General features: G+C 47.2%; 1 protein-coding gene across 2 annotated transcripts in view; it reads right to left on the bottom strand.

Moving 5' to 3' along the window:
* Window positions 1-17,136, bottom strand: part of chd5 (chromodomain helicase DNA binding protein 5) — a 32,431-nt gene that overhangs the window by 13,572 nt on the left and 1,723 nt on the right. For both annotated transcript variants that reach the window (XM_052076947.1, XM_052076949.1), the window contains exons 2-18: window positions 12,455-12,612; window positions 9,909-10,124; window positions 8,898-9,016; window positions 7,501-7,736; window positions 7,268-7,380; window positions 7,051-7,180; window positions 6,768-6,934; window positions 5,666-5,887; window positions 4,769-4,981; window positions 4,185-4,396; window positions 3,132-3,263; window positions 2,947-3,058; window positions 2,688-2,879; window positions 1,534-1,734; window positions 1,318-1,455; window positions 672-793; window positions 306-479 (exon numbers count right to left, since the gene is read on the bottom strand). In XM_052076947.1, the coding sequence (XP_051932907.1) occupies window positions 306-479; window positions 672-793; window positions 1,318-1,455; window positions 1,534-1,734; window positions 2,688-2,879; window positions 2,947-3,058; window positions 3,132-3,263; window positions 4,185-4,396; window positions 4,769-4,981; window positions 5,666-5,887; window positions 6,768-6,934; window positions 7,051-7,180; window positions 7,268-7,380; window positions 7,501-7,736; window positions 8,898-9,016; window positions 9,909-10,124; window positions 12,455-12,612 (2,857 nt within the window). The remainder of the gene's footprint in view (window positions 1-305; window positions 480-671; window positions 794-1,317; window positions 1,456-1,533; window positions 1,735-2,687; window positions 2,880-2,946; window positions 3,059-3,131; window positions 3,264-4,184; window positions 4,397-4,768; window positions 4,982-5,665; window positions 5,888-6,767; window positions 6,935-7,050; window positions 7,181-7,267; window positions 7,381-7,500; window positions 7,737-8,897; window positions 9,017-9,908; window positions 10,125-12,454; window positions 12,613-17,136) is intronic.

The following is a 17,136-nucleotide window of genomic DNA, read 5'->3' on the forward strand; positions in this document are numbered from 1 at the left end:
TTTCCAGGTGCTAATATTGCAACTTGGAAAAATCCATCTTTATTACCAGATTTGGGACTTTTCATGTCGACCAAAAACAGCTTTGTTACTGTGGAATTAAAAATGTTTTGACCTTCAAAATTTTTGAATTGATCATGACATTGAAATATTTTTTTAAACTATTTTATTCCTTATCAATAAAATTTATTATTATTATTATTATTATTATTATGAGGAGGTCCTTGGAAAACCTCCTCTCCCGGACTCCGAAAATGTCGAGAACCTGTGGTTTCCATAGATTTGACATATTTTGCAGCCCCACTGACTTCTGCATGGGGCTGAGCTCCACCCGCACGATCAGCTCCGTCTTGGCCGGCATGTTCTTGAAGACGTCCGCCTTGAGCCTTCTGAGCATGTGCGGGCCCAGCAGGTCATGGAGCTTCTTGATCTGGTCCTCCTTGGAGATGTCGGCAAATTCCTCCAGGAAGCCCTCAAGATTACTGTGCGGTATTAAAAAAAAAAAATAAAGAATCCATACGATGCACAATTAATCACAGTTGCTGCCCTGTCACTGAAAAGTCAGTTACTGACTTGCACAAAAGTGGGATTTATTCACGAGAACCTCCACAATGGGTGTAATGCATGCCGACTGAGTAAACGTAACAACGAGGATTTGAAGCGGCCGGACATACTTGAATCGCTCCGGCGTGAGGAAATTGAGCAAGTGGAAAAGCTCCTCCAAGTTGTTCTGAAGAGGAGTTCCAGTTAGCAGCAGCTTGTAGTAGATCTTGTAGCCATTGAGGATTCTGAAAAACTGCACGGGACAAGCTTACAGTAAGAGTACACCTTCAGGGGGCCCTGAGCAAAGTCGAATTTTGGGGCCCCCTTTTACCACCAACAATTTACACATGGGCATCCAAATATCCATACAAGCACTTTACCCAAATGGCAAACAGGCAAACCCGTCACGGCAAAGTAGACTTCGGCGGTTATAAGTGGCTGCATCGGCAGCAAAGTAAAAACATTCTTCAAAAAAATCATTGTTACTTGTGACTGTGTGTAAGTTGCATTGCAGGACTGCCCCCCCACCCCGCCACACCCCAAAAAAAAGGACATCTCAAAAAACAGTGAAAAAAAAAAGAAATAAACCTAACAATAACCCCAAGACGCCGCCAGATGGCGCCAAAAATAATGATTTGATCACTTGGGCAAAAACAATATAGTCATTACATCAGCCATCTCCATCCATTACTTTGTCTTCCATCCTCCAGGCTCTTTTTTTTGGGGGGGGGGGGGTTATGGAGCGGAAAGCCCGATCCCTCATCGTTGTAGCTTTACCTTTGACTGGTTGTTCTTCAGTCTGTGGGCCTCGTCCACCACCAGGCAAGCCCAAGTGATGGATCCCAGGATGGCTTGATCGATGGTAATCAACTCGTAGGACGTGAGCAGCACGTGGAACTTGATGGGCGTGTCTTTCTGCGAGACGCAAGAAACGCTTGGAGACGCAAGCTCGTCTTTTTATTAACGAGACAGTAGACGAGGGCTTCGCGGAACCTTCATGCGGAAAGCTTTGCGTCCCAGCTTGACGGCGCTGTCCTCGAAGGTGAACTCGTTCTCCCGGATGATGGCGCGGCTGTCTTTGTCGCCGGTGTAGGTCACCACATAGAAGTCGGGGGCCCACATCTCAAACTCCCGCTCCCAGTTGATGATGGTGGACAGCGGCGCGCTCACCAGAAAGGGACCTTTGGAGTGACCCTGGATGACCGCAGCGTACACATTCACACACAGTTTGAATTTTAGGGTGGGGGGGGGGGACACACATTGGCAAGCACAAGGACGGGGCTCACCAACCTTTTTGAAACTGAGAGCTACTACTTGAGAAGTGATTCGTTGCAAGGGGCTACCAGATCGATACACACTTGTGAAATAGAAAATGTTCCTTTAATTTGTCAAAATGTGATTTGTAATTCATGATATTCGCTCAAGACAAGACATTGATTATGATAACGACGTCTCACGATAATTAGGAAACAGACAATTGACTTTGCTAAAAATGCTTGTGGACCGTGATTTGTGAACGTTTGTTTTTCTAAAGTGTGTCATATACTTTTGTTGTATATCTATGACACCGCACTTACCTCAACGTTTATTTTGTGTTGCAAACAGGAAATGCGCAAAATTTTCAAAAAGCAAAAACTAAAACTAAAATGGCCGGCCCGGTAGCCCAGTGGTTAGCACGTCGGCTTCACAGTGCAGAGGTACCGGGTTCGATTCCAGCTCCGGCCTCCCTGTGTGGAGTTTGCATGTTCTCCCCGGGCCTGCGTGGGTTTTCTCCGGGTGCTCCGGTTTCCTCCCACATTCCAAAAAAAACATGCGTGGCAGGCTGATTGAACACTCTAAATTGTCCCTAGGTGTGAGTGTGAGCGTGGTTGGTTGTTCGTCTCTGTGTGCCCTGCGATTGGCTGGCAACCGATTCAGGGTGTCCCCCGCCTACTGCCCGAAGACAGCTGAGATAGGCTCCAGCACCCCCCGCGACCCTAGTGAGGATCAAGCGGCTCGGAAGATGAATGAATGAATGAATAAAACTAAAATGAAAAAAAAAAAAAAACACCACCCACAAACCCCCAAAATTGAAAAAGCAAAACTCAACTCTTAAGAAAAACCCTGATCCGAATTGTGTGTGTGTTGGTGTGTAGAATATGCTTGACCTCTTTGTAGAGCGAGTAGAGGAAGACGATGGTTTGCACCGTCTTGCCCAGGCCCATCTCGTCGGCCAGGATGGTGTCGGTGCCCTGCGCCCACGAGAAGCGCAACCAGTTGAGACCCTCCAGCTGGTACGGGTGCAGCGTCCCCCCGGTGGCGTTGATATACCACGGCTGGTGCTCGAACTTGATGGTCGGCTGCGGAAGCCGCGGTTAGTCACGGCGATGGCGGAGGAAATTCTTCTCGTTGATCTCGTGAGCTTACGTCGATGATGGGAGCGTCCGGAGGGATCTCCCTCTTGGGCTGATCCTCTTTCAGCTCGGGTCCTCCTTTCGACGGCACCGCGGGGCGCTGGTCCTCGCCTAAGATTTGCTCCCTAGACGACAAAAACGTGGCTCTTTGCCTGCCTTAGACAGATGACTGTGATGCCAACTGGGATTTTGGAGTACCTGTGGTCCCAGTAGGATGCTTTATGGCTGTCGTATTCCGGCACGTCGAAGTCGTCCACCTCCCACGTGCACTGGTCGTAAGGGAGGTCTCGCCACTTGATCAGGTAGTGCACGTCCCCGTCTTTGTCAAAGCTAAGCACACGCGGGCACATCGGCAGGGCACATTTTTTACTTCAGAATCAGAATCAGAATCATCTTTATTGGCCAAGTATGTACAACACACAAGGAATTTGTCTCTGGTATAACACACTGCACTAGTATCATCGTAAACAACAAAATCATTGAACCATTTTAGAGTATACTAGTAGTTTTGTAGTACCATTTTGTGGTGCAAGAAGAGTGACTACGTCAGTGACTGTTTAAGGAGTTAATGGCTAAAGGGAAGAAGCTGTTTAAGTGTCTACTGGATTTGGTGCGCATGGATCTGTAGCGTCTGCCTGAGGGGAGTGGCTGAAAAAGGTGGTGGGCAGGGTGCGGGGGATCCAGGAGGATTTTCCGTGCCCTTGTCTTGATTCTTGCAGTGTGCAAGTCCTCAAGAGTGGGTAGGGCGGTGCCAACGATTTTTTCTGCCGTCCTAACTGTCCGTTGAAGTCGGATTTTGTCCTTTTTTGTGGCGGCCCCAAACCAAACCGTGATGGAAGAACGCAGGATTGATTCGATGACTGCCGTGTAGAACTGTCGTAGCACCTCCTGGGGCAGGCCATGCTTCCTCAGCAGCCTCAGGAAGTAACGCGAGTGTAACTTCTACTTACGCACAGAATATAAGTGATATTAAGGAGCAATTTTAAAACCATGAAATATGAATATGGAAGAAAAAAATAATTTTTTGTTCCAACTCAGCGTGTATATTCTGGTTTCAAACAAGAGTTAAGAAGCTAGGTTAAGGTTTCAAACATGGCTTAGGTGTCCGATTGGAGTTTTAACCCAAGGTTGAGGTTTCAAAGAAAGCATTACGGAGCTTTATTAGGATTTCAAACAACGGGGAAGCTTTTTAAAGTAAGCTTTTTGAGGCCAGTGAAAGAATTCCAGCTCAGCGGGAGGCAGTGGCCGTACCTGTGGTTGACAACGCGGTGGATGATCATCCACTCGGGCTTGATGCCGTATCGGTAAAAGCGCTCCTCCATGGCGGCGTACTGCGGATCTTTGCTCTTGCGCTTGTCGCTGTTGAGCTCCTCCTCGCCGGAGCCGTAATCGTACGGCGGTGGCTCATCCATGTCGTTCTTGCGTTGGTAGTTGCGGTACATCACCGTGTGGTAGAGTTCCAACTGCCCAAGCGCATGCAGACACGCAGTGTTTCAACGTGGGTTCAGGATTTCAAAATAGGGATTCAAATCGTGTTTCAAATAAAGGTTGCATGCCAAGGTTGGGTGTTCAAGACTGGTTTAGGGTTACAAATTAGAACTTCCTGACAGGTTTAGGGTTTCCTACAAGGGCAATGGTTTTCAAAGTAGGGCTTCAAGCCAGGACCATGGATTCAAATGAGGGGTTTGAAAAAGGATTAAGGGTTGAAAGTAGGGTTTCGAGGCAGGCTTGGGGTTTTAAATAAAGATGTCGGTTTCAAAGACGGATTTCATGCCAAGGGTGGTGGTGGTTTCAAGCTCGGGTTTTAAATCTGTGTGTGGGGGGGTTTGTGTCACCTGCAGCTCGCTGGCCCAGGAGCAGTGCCAGTAGGACAGTCCGGCCCACTTGACCAGGAACTCCCGCTCGGGGTGGCCCTTGAGGGGCGGCGGCTTGCTCAGGGGGTCGGCGGCGGGGTGGCCGTCCGGGGCCGCCGGCGGCTCGGCGGGCAGCGGGGCCTCACCCCACATCCAGTGCATGATCTTTTGCACTTTGCCTTTCAGGGGCGGGCACTACAAAGAACATCAATGCGGGGGATGAAAAGTGAGACAGTCAGAACAAAAGTGGATTAACTCCATGGTTGTCATTTTCATGTGAAGTGCAGAAACGGAATTCTCGATTTATTTCCGACTTTGATAAATAGGAGGCAGCGCATAATTGCACTCAGATGTCGGGAGTTTTCATCAGCGCAATGGGCGGCCAATATTTTGGAAAGCACATAAAAACATTTACAAAAAGAATGATCGTACTGGAAAGCTTAGTAGTAAATCGATGCTATTTTTCATGTTTTTCTTCTGCCATCTCAAATAATAGATCGATAGATAAAAAAGAAAAAAAAACTGAGGTAGCGGGAGGAAAAAGAACAGCCCCGGCCCGGGTTTAAGCTCATGTCGGACCACCGGTATGTGGGCGCCCTCTAGTGGCACATGAGAAAAAAATCAGTTATTTGTATCGAACTTTGACGTTCAAACTATTATATTTGCATGTCATTTCTGAGAACTGAGTAGAAATGTTAAAAGAACTCCGTCGTGGCAAACCATGGACGCATATATGCACATAGATCACACGAATCACAACTATTGAAGTGTATTTATGAGATATTATCAACAATTATGCACACATTGGTTGCATTTCGGTGAAAATGTTTGTGCATTTTCTTGGGGTCTTCGTTGCGGCGAGAATAAGCGTCGGCTCACCAGACAGCGCGGACAAATCCACTCGCCGTTGGGAATCTCGGGCAGCGGCGGGTTGAGGCAGTGGATGTGGTAGGAGGACGGACAGGCGTCGCAACACAGCAGCTCCCCGCCGTCCTTACACACTCGGCAAAACTCCATGTGGTCGTCCTCTTCCTCTCCGGCCGCCTCCTCCTCTTCCTCGTCTTCCTCTTCTTTGGCTTCCCACTGGATGCCCTCCTTCTCCTGCGGGCGCACAGTTTTAATAATAGCGTTGCTTTGGCGCCATCCGGTGGTGTCTTTTTGGGTCAGGGAAACAAAGTGAGGTGAGTTGAGGAGCTCCACTGCTACAAAGTAGGCCTTTGCTATCATCTTCGGGGCATCTGAAGGAAATGAATACCCCGTCCTGGGGAGGATTACTCCAACTATTCATTCAAACTCCTTTAAAAGTCAAATAGATGACTACATACAGTAGATATCAAAAGTCTACACACCCGTGTTCAATCGCCAGGTTCTTGTAAGATTAAAAAAATGAGAAGATAAATCATTTTAAAACGTGGATTTTTTGTTTTTAACTTTGTCGAAAGGCAAACAAGCAACAGAGATACAATAGTAATTGCGTAAGTGGGCAAATCCTGAGGTACCTGGGGCTGTGTCACATTCCAACATCCGCCACCATCAATCAGAGGCATTTTACTCTGATTAAGTTCAGATGTTCGATTCAGCTGTTTAGGACTTTTTTTTTTTTGGTTGCTTTTTTTGGAGAAATCTGAAGGTTTTGTTCTAACACCGACGACTATTTTTAACTGTTAGCAAAGTCTGTTGGTCGTCAATGCTCCCGGCGTTCACATTCCTCCTCTATTTTTTTCAGCTTTATAAGACTCCCAAATTTTAATAAATGAAAATCTCAACCCCGACCTTTACTTTTCTCTCTCTCCATTTTTTTAATTTGCCTTATTTTGAAAAAAGCAAGAATTGACGAATTGAATTGAATTTGACAATGTGAGGAGTAGAAAGTATAGTTCAAATGGAGGGAGTAAAAGTGGAAAGTCCTCTGAAAAATAAAAGAATACTCGTGTACTGAAAAAAGTACAGCGGTGCAGTCGAAAGTGTCGGTGGTACTCACGCAGTGCGGACAGCTCCATTTGCCCTCGGGGGCCTTCTCCAGCTCAGGTTCCAGGCACACCAGGTGGTACGCCCGCGGACACGTGTCGCACAGGATGATCTCGCCGCCCTGCTGACAAACCTCGCAATAGTCCTGGTGGTCCGTCTCGTAGCCGTCGCCGTCCTCCTCTGGAAGACGAGGAGGCATTTGCCAAATGATGGATGCATCGATGGATGAATGGCTAAACGGGTGACTTTTGAACATTTTCGACTTGATGGATCGTCGATGCCGGGTTCCGACGTACTTTTCCTCTTTTTGCGTCCCCGCCTGGCCTTTTTCTTTGGGGCGACGGCCCCCGAGGCCTCACAAAGCACCGAGGCACTGAGAATGCTGATGTCGTCAAAGTCCGACTCGTCCAGGAAGTCGTCGTCACTCTGAAAGAGGAGCGCAGGACCATTTGTACGATGACTGGATTGAACCCCGGAAAAGAAAATGTTGCCGAATGCGAATGAAAGGCTCACCGAGGACGTCTTCTTCTTCTTCCCGCTTTGGCCCGACTTCGATTTGGTCTTCTTTGCCTTCACCTTCTTCTTCACGTCTTTCGCACTCTTGCTCCTCTTTCGAGCCCCGGGCCCTTGAGACATATAAGTGACCGCCGATATACTCAGTTGAGACTTTATTAGGCACAGCGGCACAAACCAATGCGATGGTAGTGGAGCCGTACGAAGAACCTGAAAGCGATTTTTACTTTTACCTTTTCCCTCTTTGGTTTTGGCTTTTTTGATGGGCCCCAGCTGAGCGTTCAGCTGGCTCACAGAGGTGGGCGGCGCCACGGTGACCGTTTCCACTGCGGCGGCGACGGCGGCCGCCACGGCGGTGGCAGACGCGCCCTTGAATGGGTTGTTGGCGCTGAACTCGCGCCACTTGGCCCCCAGGACCGTCATCATCTTGGACATGGGGATCTTGGGGTTCTTCTTGGCAATGAGAGGCCTGGCGGGAACCAAGACGACAGCAGCAGAGATCATTATGGAAATCATTGCACTGCTCAAAAGCAAATTGTAATCACAGAGGGCTTTATGTGTCCCGAAACATATTGTGGACATGTCTTTTTTTTTTCTTTTCTTTTTTTTTTCTAGCACTTGGGGTTTGGGAGAGATTTTCTTTTTCTGTTTTTCAGTTTAACAAAAGCTTCCACAATACGGAATTTAATAACTTTTTTTTTTAACGAGTTATTAGACTGCCGACTTTTCCTCAATTTCTTGCTGATTCCAAGGCCTGGAACCAGGAAAGGTTCATATTATTTATAATATGAATATTATAATTATTATTTAGGAAGAATTTTTGTGATGAGAAAACCAATGGAAAATGGCTGGATATCAGCTACTTTGTTGCCATGTTTTTTTTTTTTTTCATTCATTCATCTTCCGAGCCGCTTGATCCTCACTAGGGTCGCGGGGGGTGCTGGAGCCTATCCCAGCTGTCTTCGGGCAGCAGGCGGGGGACACCCTGAATTGTTTGCCAGCCAATCGCAGGGCACACAGAAACGAACAACCATTCGCACTCACACTCGCACCTAGGGACAATTTAGAGTGTTCAATCAGCCTGCCACGCATGTTTTTGGAATGTGGGAGGAAACCGGAGCACCCGGAGAAAACCCACGGAGGCCCGGGGAGAACATGCAAACTCCACACAGGGAGGCCGGAGCTGGAATCGAACCCGGTACCTCCGCACTGTGAAGCCGACGTGCTAACCACTGGACTACCGAATCATAAAATCAAGTGTGATATTATTACAGAGGTGACAACCTACACGCTGTCATTTCAAATCAGTTACTACTAACGCGCATCTACATGCAAACGATGAAACGAAATGCACATGGCCAAAAGCCCCACGTGCTTGGAAACCAGCTTTGCCGTGTCATGTTTGTCATTTGTCAGCCAAACGGGTTGAGCTTTGGCACGCCAGCCCGCGAGAGACCGTTGGGCCCGAGCCCCCGGGAACCCACACGTGTCTCTTGCTGACTGCGCGCCTGCTTTAGCTGCTCCAGACAGCCCCAAGTGAGGATGGTCTGGGCTGACACAAAAGGGGGCAGAGTGTGTGCCGCTCCTCAGACACAGAAGGGGAAAAAAAAAAAAAAACTCGCGAGCTTGCCTGAGAAACTGGCTGAAAGCTTTGTAGTTGGTGATGGTCTTGTAGTCGTCCTCGGTGAAGCCGTACTGGACGTCCTCTAGGCCCCACTCGAGCATCAGCTGGCTGGACGATTTGGGCTCCTGAGGGACACACGCGTACCGAGAATCAGGATAAATTTCAGAAAAGGGGCGATTATCAGCGTCATAATAGTTTGGAATTTTTTATTACTATTGATCTTTATCTTGTTTTTACTTTTATTATTAGAGCAGCTTTGTCCGTTTCTATTTATTTTTTCAAAAAACGCTTTGTTTGAGTTTTTATGATTTAAAAAAAAATACGGAGAGAATTTGTCTGGTCACTAAATAGTAAGTAAAGTCAAATAGAATTCTCAAACAACTGTTTGACCTTCCTTCTTCTGTACGGACATTGAACACCAAAATTAATGCGTTTAAAATGTCCACTGCAAGCTATCAGTTCACTTTGTATTATCAATGCAAAATGTAATTTCAGTAAGTTTTCATTTTAGTAAGCGTTTTCGTTTTATTTTATTTGGTAAACGAAACTATTTCAATTGTCATTTTATTTGATTAGTTTGAGTTAACTGCAATAACCTATTGTGGCGTCTCCCAAAGATTATGTGAATATATAACGGAGGGTGTTTAAGAGTGTTTTTTCCTCCCCGATGTGCTTACAAAACCGCAAATCATAAATGTTAAACATGTTCAATACATACAATCACAAAACCTGATGCATACGGTCAACAGTTTGGATGAGCACAGCCCAAAATATGCAAGAGCTTTCTTTCTTTTTCGTTCTTCTCTGTCATTTTCGACGCTTTGCTGCCTCTCACAGGTCAGTCTTGGTACTACCACTGACATCTGGTTTGGGGGAGGAGACTCTCGATTGCCAGTGTTTAATATCGTTTTGCGTGTGCGCTATTGCAATATTGTTGTTTTATCGTCACGTTTTGGTTCTCACACGTTCAGAAAATGAGTTATGATTTTTGAAAATCGGTATGTGTGCGCAACTAACTTTCATGCTGCCGTTGTCATCGTCGTCATCGTCGTCCTCCTCGTCCCGCTTCTTCTTCCTGGGCTTCCGCTCTTTCTTTTCTTTGGGCTTCTTTTTCTTCTTCTTGGAGGGACTGAACATGCTGCTCTCGCTCCCGGAGCCTCGCTCGGGACGGTCCGCCTCGTCCTCCTCCGCCTCGGACCCCCGGTCGCTGTCTACGCTCACCTGGATGCCTCCCTGAGGACAAAATAACGAGCACTGTTCAGATTTCCGCCATTTTAGGAAAGACCAAGGGAAGCAACTGGGGGTTCGGTATATTGCTCAAGGACACTTTGACCATGTCGCACTGGCCAGGGATTGAACCACCAACATCCGGATTGGGAGATAAGAACTCTGTCACTGAGCCATGCTGCTCCATCTAGTAAGAAATCGCTTCATGGGTTTTCTATGCTATTTGTTAGCCCATCTATGCCATTTCCCATTATATGTTAGCATTAAGCTAGCACATAATAAGGTCAAACTCCAGTTTGTTTTAAATACAAAATATATGATTCTCGTTTTTTATTTTTATGTTTCGTTTGACAGTAAGCTTCAAACGAGAGTTGCAAAAAAGAGCTTTTTGTATCAATCGATTTTTTTTGTAAAATAAAAATGGCAGTCTTTTGCACGTAAAAGAACAAAGAGAACATCTCTGTGTCATGTAAGCGATGAGACATCTGGAGGGCTGCATGATTCAACACCGGCCAGGTGTTTTTGTGCCAGAGAGCACATCCACGGTGTGTGCGTGTGTGTGTGTGTGTGTGCGTGTGTGTGTGTGTGTGTGTGTGCATGCGTGCATGTTTGTCCCATCCTTCATTGTGTGTGAGCGCTTGTCTATGTTAGCATATTCATGCATTTGTGGTTTCCTTCCTCCCACATCTGCATGTATTTTCAGCCTCTTCTGTTTGTGTTTCTTTCATGTTGTGCATATTAAAGTGCAGCATGTGTGTGCGTGCGTGTTTGCAGCCTGTTGCTTCCACACACACACACACACGCACACACACACACACACACACACACACTTGCGGGCGTTTTCGCTCTGTGGCGCAGTGGAAAGGCTCGTATTGCCGCAGCGCCCGCCAACCCTTTACCAGCAGACTGGCAGTGTTGCCATGGCGACCACATTTGAGCAGTCTCTCTCTCTCTCTCTCTCCCTACTTTTGCTGTCATTCTCATCAGCCCCCCACCCCCCAACACAGAAATGCACGCACATACACACATTCAAAACCCTGCCACTGTTCATTTTCCATCACTTCCTCTGCTTGCACATCTCACCCCCCCCCCATTTAATTTTTTTTCTCTCAACACACTCACATACGCACACACACACAGCAGCTAATAGAAGAGCACCATCCAATCACACTGCTCCGCATGACGAGCTTATTATGCGGAGGCCCGCGCTTCTCCGCCAGCCACCGCCGTCTAGACAAATCTCATTTATGCATAAGAAGAAAAAGAAGAAGAGGGGGAGGAGGGGTAGGGGGAGTAAATTGAGGAGCATAAATGGAGGAAGGCTGAAGAAAGGAGCCGGTGGAAGGCGAGGGCGAGATGGCAGGAGACCCACGCGTGGCACAGAGGGGCCCAAAGAAGACAAAAGAGGAGGATGGTTGGCCCCCTCGCAGAGAGAACAATCAGATAACTGCCGATAGTCTAATCAAATTAGATGATCCGGCGTATTGGGTTCTGCCTCGGAGGGGGGAAGAGCGCAGTGCCGTGCGCACACAAGCCAGCCAATGAGCACGCGAGTGAATATTCCGGTCGGATCTCAAAAACAAGTCTTTGTCCTCACAGCTGAACTGTAAAATCAACACGGCGAGCTGATCTGAGACCTGCTCGGAAAAGCGCCTCTCTTGGCGCCGACACTGTAGTGCCTTTGTTTCACTCACTGCCCGTTGGATAAACAAGGAAATCCCGAGTGGGATTTTTCTAGCTAACGGAAGGAAGGAACGAAAGTGAAGTGCTTGAAGATGAGGCAAGGATCACTGGATCGTGACTCGCTCGGTTGCGAGGTTTGGTTAGATTGATGATTTTAAGATCGGATGTGGCTCCCCCGCATATTTTAGCTTCAAATCTTGTTTCAATTTCTTGTTTTATTGTTAGGGCGGCCCGTTGGTCCAGTGGTTCGCGCGTCGACCTCACAGCGCAGAGGTACGGGGTTCAATTCCAGCGCCAGCCTCCCTGTGTTGAGTTTGCGTGTTCTCCCCATGTCTGCGTGGGTTTTCTCCGGGTGCTCCGGTTTCCTCCCACATTCCAAAAACATGCATGGCGGGCTGATTGAACACTCGAAATTGTCCCCAGGTGTGAGCGCGGATGCTTCGATGGATGCTAGGTAGCAGAGTACACATAGCATGGCAGTATGTGTCATCTGCGTAGTCCAGCGAATCTCAAATGTAGCATTTAGCACAGAACGGCGTCTTGAGTAGCTAGCGTACATGTATGAACGATCTAATATGCAGTACTCGTGCTTCGGGACTCGTAGTTCATTGAAAGTGTGAAGCGCCAGAGTATGTAGGCCTGTGTTGACTGACCTCCTTTTTCCGCTTCTTGATTTTGGCCACCTTTCCCTCCTTCATCTTCTTGCTCTTCTTCTTCTTCTGCTGTTGCTGCTGCTTGAAGGAGTCGCCGTCTTCCGAGAAGAAGCCGCCGATAGACGCCAGGGGCAGCGCCGTGCGCGCGTCCTCCTCATCTGCACGCACAAAAGAACGTTAGAGCTGCTAAAAAGTACGCGCGTTAGGTTCGGCGAAGAGAAAGTCACCTGACGGCCACTTTAATGGGGACAAGCACAATAGAAAAGGGGCATATTGATTGTTCCCAAATGCCATAATATTGAAATTAGAACAACTCGGAACTCAGCCAGAAGAGATTGTGTTCCACTTGAGTTCCATTGGACAGCGGACATCAGAACGCTCCGATCGGGACGGAAACGATTGTGAATTTACGGCCAGAGCGACAGTGTCCGATTCTGACAATAATGGCCTGCGCGTGAAAGTCCGGCGGCCATTGTGAAAACAAAACGTCAGAGCTGAGAGAAATGGAGCGCTAGGCAGGGAGCGCGGGACTCCCTTGCTTGGACCCCAGGCCTGCTGAGCGATTCCCAGCTGCCACTTGTCAAAGTGTCTGCGTACAAACGAGCCGGCCCACTTCGCCGATGTCCCGGACCGACGACATGGCTACTAACGCACGGCATGAATTATACAGCACTGTGGGATCAACCTGCCAACATTCGTCCGCCTTCAGGTCCAAGCGGGCTGAGCAAAACAAACAATTTAGCGGCGCTAGCAGCAGGGAGACCGACTCACACCGTCACACATCGCATTCCGGACACATCAGGAGTCGCCGGTTCTTCAAGTGGCCACATGGAGACGCTTGTTTTCAGTCACTGGGGGGGGGGCTCAGTTAGTCACAACTGCCATCTGGATGTCTACATTTGAGCCATGCGGTATGCTAGCTTGCTAGCTTCTCTCCAGCGAACCCGCTAATGGTTGTTGTTGTTGTTGTTTTTTCTGGTCGAGCTACCCTTGGCTACAGGTTCAAAACCACAATGTGCCGTTTATCAGACGGTGACACTGTTAGTTAACATCCAACTAATTCATATATGTAACAAAAGTCAAAGCGGCGCTGCTGTCTTCAAAGTGCTTTAGAAATAAATAAGATGTCTCCTCCAAGGTACAAATACACGAGGGGCCAAACGGGACTTCATTCAGGATTACCGTGTTAAACATTTTTAAGTGCGGAATCCAAAACTGATCACATGATCGCATCGAGTTTTTCAGCTATACGATCTCTATTTACTGAGAAAAAAAAACAAAAGAAAGAAATGTATTTCAATGAAACACTAAAATGGAAGAGATACAATTTAGCTCCCAAAACTCAATAAAGAGCATAAAATGAAATCAAACTTAGTTTGCCCGTGGTTCCAAGGCGAAGAGAAAAGCTAGCACGACTCCTCTTACGGTAATTTCTACTCTGCTAGCTTTCCGTTTCCCAGATATTGATAGCACTGACCGAGTGGGAGCCGCACACACGTCTCACTGTACGGTCTCAATTGTGAGCGCGCAAACAAGTTGCCACGTAGCTGGAAATGAGTGCGGTCGTAATCAGCTGCCATGTCTTACTTCAGCGATTCCACAATAAACTGTGGAGAAAAAAAACTTGACGTGCTACAAAAAAAAAAAGAAAAAATTTCAAATTTTGGAATCAGCATGGCAATTTTGAAATGTTTGGATCAGATTAAAAATCTAAACCAACAAAATTATTCCCGAGTGTTTTTTTTTTTTTTTTTTTGCTCATTTCCACCAATGAAACACTTTCACAATCTATTTAAAGGCTTTAAAACTAAATACACCACTGAAACGCCATCTATGTCTCTCTCACGCACACACAGGCTGAAAAGCTCGCACAAAAAACTACTCAAACACTTTAAAAAACTACCGGTACTCAGAAACGGCACTGAAACTCTCTCACATTCGTAGACACACACACACAACAACTTTTTCATGCACTCACACACAACTGAAACACTGTCATGCACACCCCTCAAACTCTCTCACATGCTACTGAAAACGCTTTCACACGCGGCACTGAACTCCTCTCACACATCATCCTGAAATAAGATTACATAATAAACGGAAATCGGAGTTTCAGCAGTTACGTTTGAGATATTTCAGTCGGGTATGTGAGAGAGCGTTTCAACAAGTGTGAAACATTTCATTGGTGTGTGATCAAAAACATGGAAAGTGTGCCCGTTTTTCAGCCGTGTGTATGACAGCATTTCAACGGATGTGCGTGAGAGACAATTCTGAATTACATCGCTGACAGCCCTTCACACAAATCACAGCCTCTCACATACAGAGTGTGACAGCGGCAGCGATAATTCGCCGCCTTCAACACCTGCCTCGCCTCACACGCGCACCCCCCCCCCTACGCCGCTAAATGGCCCGTGACGTCCCCTCGGGGAACGACATCTTCTCTCTGCCGGCTGAGTGCGCCGTGACGGCACGGGGCGGGGTGGGAAAGGGTGAAGGTCAGCGGCAGGTTGCATCCGTCACGGGAGCGCGGCGCCGGCGGGATAACGAGCCTCGCAAAGCCACGACAGACGACATAGTCGCTTTTGACCTTCCTGGCTGCAGGAACGGCCCGGCGGAGATTAATGAGGACCACCAGCACCGCCGCAGTGAAGACGCTTGGCCCCCCCGCGTGGAAAATCTAGACTAAATGATAAATACAGTCGGTACGCTTTGAAATTTGGCCAATAGTTTCACAAGAAAATAAACCGTAAAGATGTGGATCTCAACGATCGGCCAATCGGGACCGGCATTTTCTTTTTGTCGGCAAGGGTTGAGAGTGATCGAGGAAGGCTCTCGCGCAGCTATCTTAAACTCAACTGAACTGAAACCATCTTACGCACACTATTGAAACGCTCTCACATTCCACTGATATGCTCTCATACACACTATTAAACACACTCTCAGTTACATTAATGAAATGCCCTAACATGTGCGACTGTATTTTTTTTTCTCTTTTACATTTACTCAAAATATCTCGCAAACGCTACTGAAACTAGGCATGGAAGAGTGCCAATAGCTGGTATCAGTATCGAGCCGATACTAGCCATATTTGAAAGTACCGATAGTGATGGACAAATGAAGCTTCATGAAGCACTTCAAATGAAGCTTCATGAAGCACTTCATGAAGCTTCATTTGTCAGCACTCGTTTTTGACTCCTCGAGATCCACTCTTGGTTTGAAGACAGTTTTCTAATTGCAACAGCCTTTATCTTTAAACCAAGTGCACCATCTTGAGAGATACAAAATATCACAAGTGCTTGAAATTCACGAAGCCTCATTTTCCCCATCACGAGGTATCGGGTAGTCTTGCCGATACCAGCCATAGATTAAAAAAAAAGATATGGAATGAGGAGTCCTCCTTGCCAGTAGCTGGCACCGTTTGACACATTGGCAAATCAAAATCTATGTCAGAAAGAAAACATTGTCTGGCATTGTGTTCAATAAAATGAGATGAAATAAAATATGACAAAAGGATTACAGGTATCAGCACTTGCATTAGTATTTGTTCTGAAAAAAAAAAGTGGTCATAAACATCCCTAACGCAAACACGACCGACAGCACTAATGAAACCCTCTCACACACTCTTATACATATCGGACATAAATGGACATAAATGGAGCCGCAGCAAAGACGGACGCTTACTTAAGCATCATGTTGAATGAGAGATTCTGAGGTCTGCTGACAACGGGGGCAATCTTTCGGGTTACAATTAGAAGAGACGAAGGGCAGCAGCGAGAAAGCAGAAAGTGGAGACGGCGGAGAGCAGTATCAGACTGCAGCAACAGGGCGCGCTAACATTAGCATGAATGGTTTATTGCGGATGATGCAGCAATCTGCCGGGGCTAGCCGGAGTGGATCAAATGGCGGCGTTGATAAGGCGTTAATGAGAGGGAGGAGACGGAATGTGAATGCAGCGCGGGCTGCTGGATTGAAACAGTGTCAACTTTCACCGAGAGCGGCCCAAAATAGACATGGTTCCAATCCGGAGGGCGGTGGGAGTGGGGGCGGGGGGGGGTGCTGGTGATGTTGGTGGGGCGCCATGATGTTGAGTGTCTGTCGCAATATTTCACCTCTCAATATGGAACCAGAAAATAAATAAATACGGCCTGGTGGTTTGTGATGTGAAATGTCCTCATGGAGGAAAAAGGCACACGTCCCGGGTGACTTCGCAAGAGTTCATTTCAGCGCGCGGCAACGGATTCGGTATTTGGTGTCACCAATTGGGTTGCACCGTGATTTTTCGTTCGGCTATTCTACACCCGGAGCCATTTATTGTTTAAGCCTGTGCGGCTAACATTAGCTGCTTGCACTTGTAGTGGGGATTTTTTTTTAAGTGGGTGTAAGCGATTCTGGGATGTTCTCTATATACATACAGAACATCAATCATAGGCTACAACACCAATGTTAAATGTAATGTTTTACTACTCCAAAATAATCACAGGCCAATGTTATTGAGCGTAACTCGCATTAGAACAATGATCAACAAACATTTCAATAAAAATTGAATGTGGTGTCAGGAGAAGTGGGTGGACGGCGTACCCCCGCCTACCACGCCCACTACACCCCTGCTTGCACTATTTGCTTCAGTTTGGCAGTGTAGTAGCTTTTTTTGGGGGGGGGGGGGATGTTCTATCGATTTTAGA

The sequence above is a fragment of the Hippocampus zosterae genome, chromosome 9 (assembly GCF_025434085.1).
Source record: "Hippocampus zosterae strain Florida chromosome 9, ASM2543408v3, whole genome shotgun sequence".
Classification (NCBI taxonomy): domain Eukaryota; kingdom Metazoa; phylum Chordata; class Actinopteri; order Syngnathiformes; family Syngnathidae; genus Hippocampus; species Hippocampus zosterae.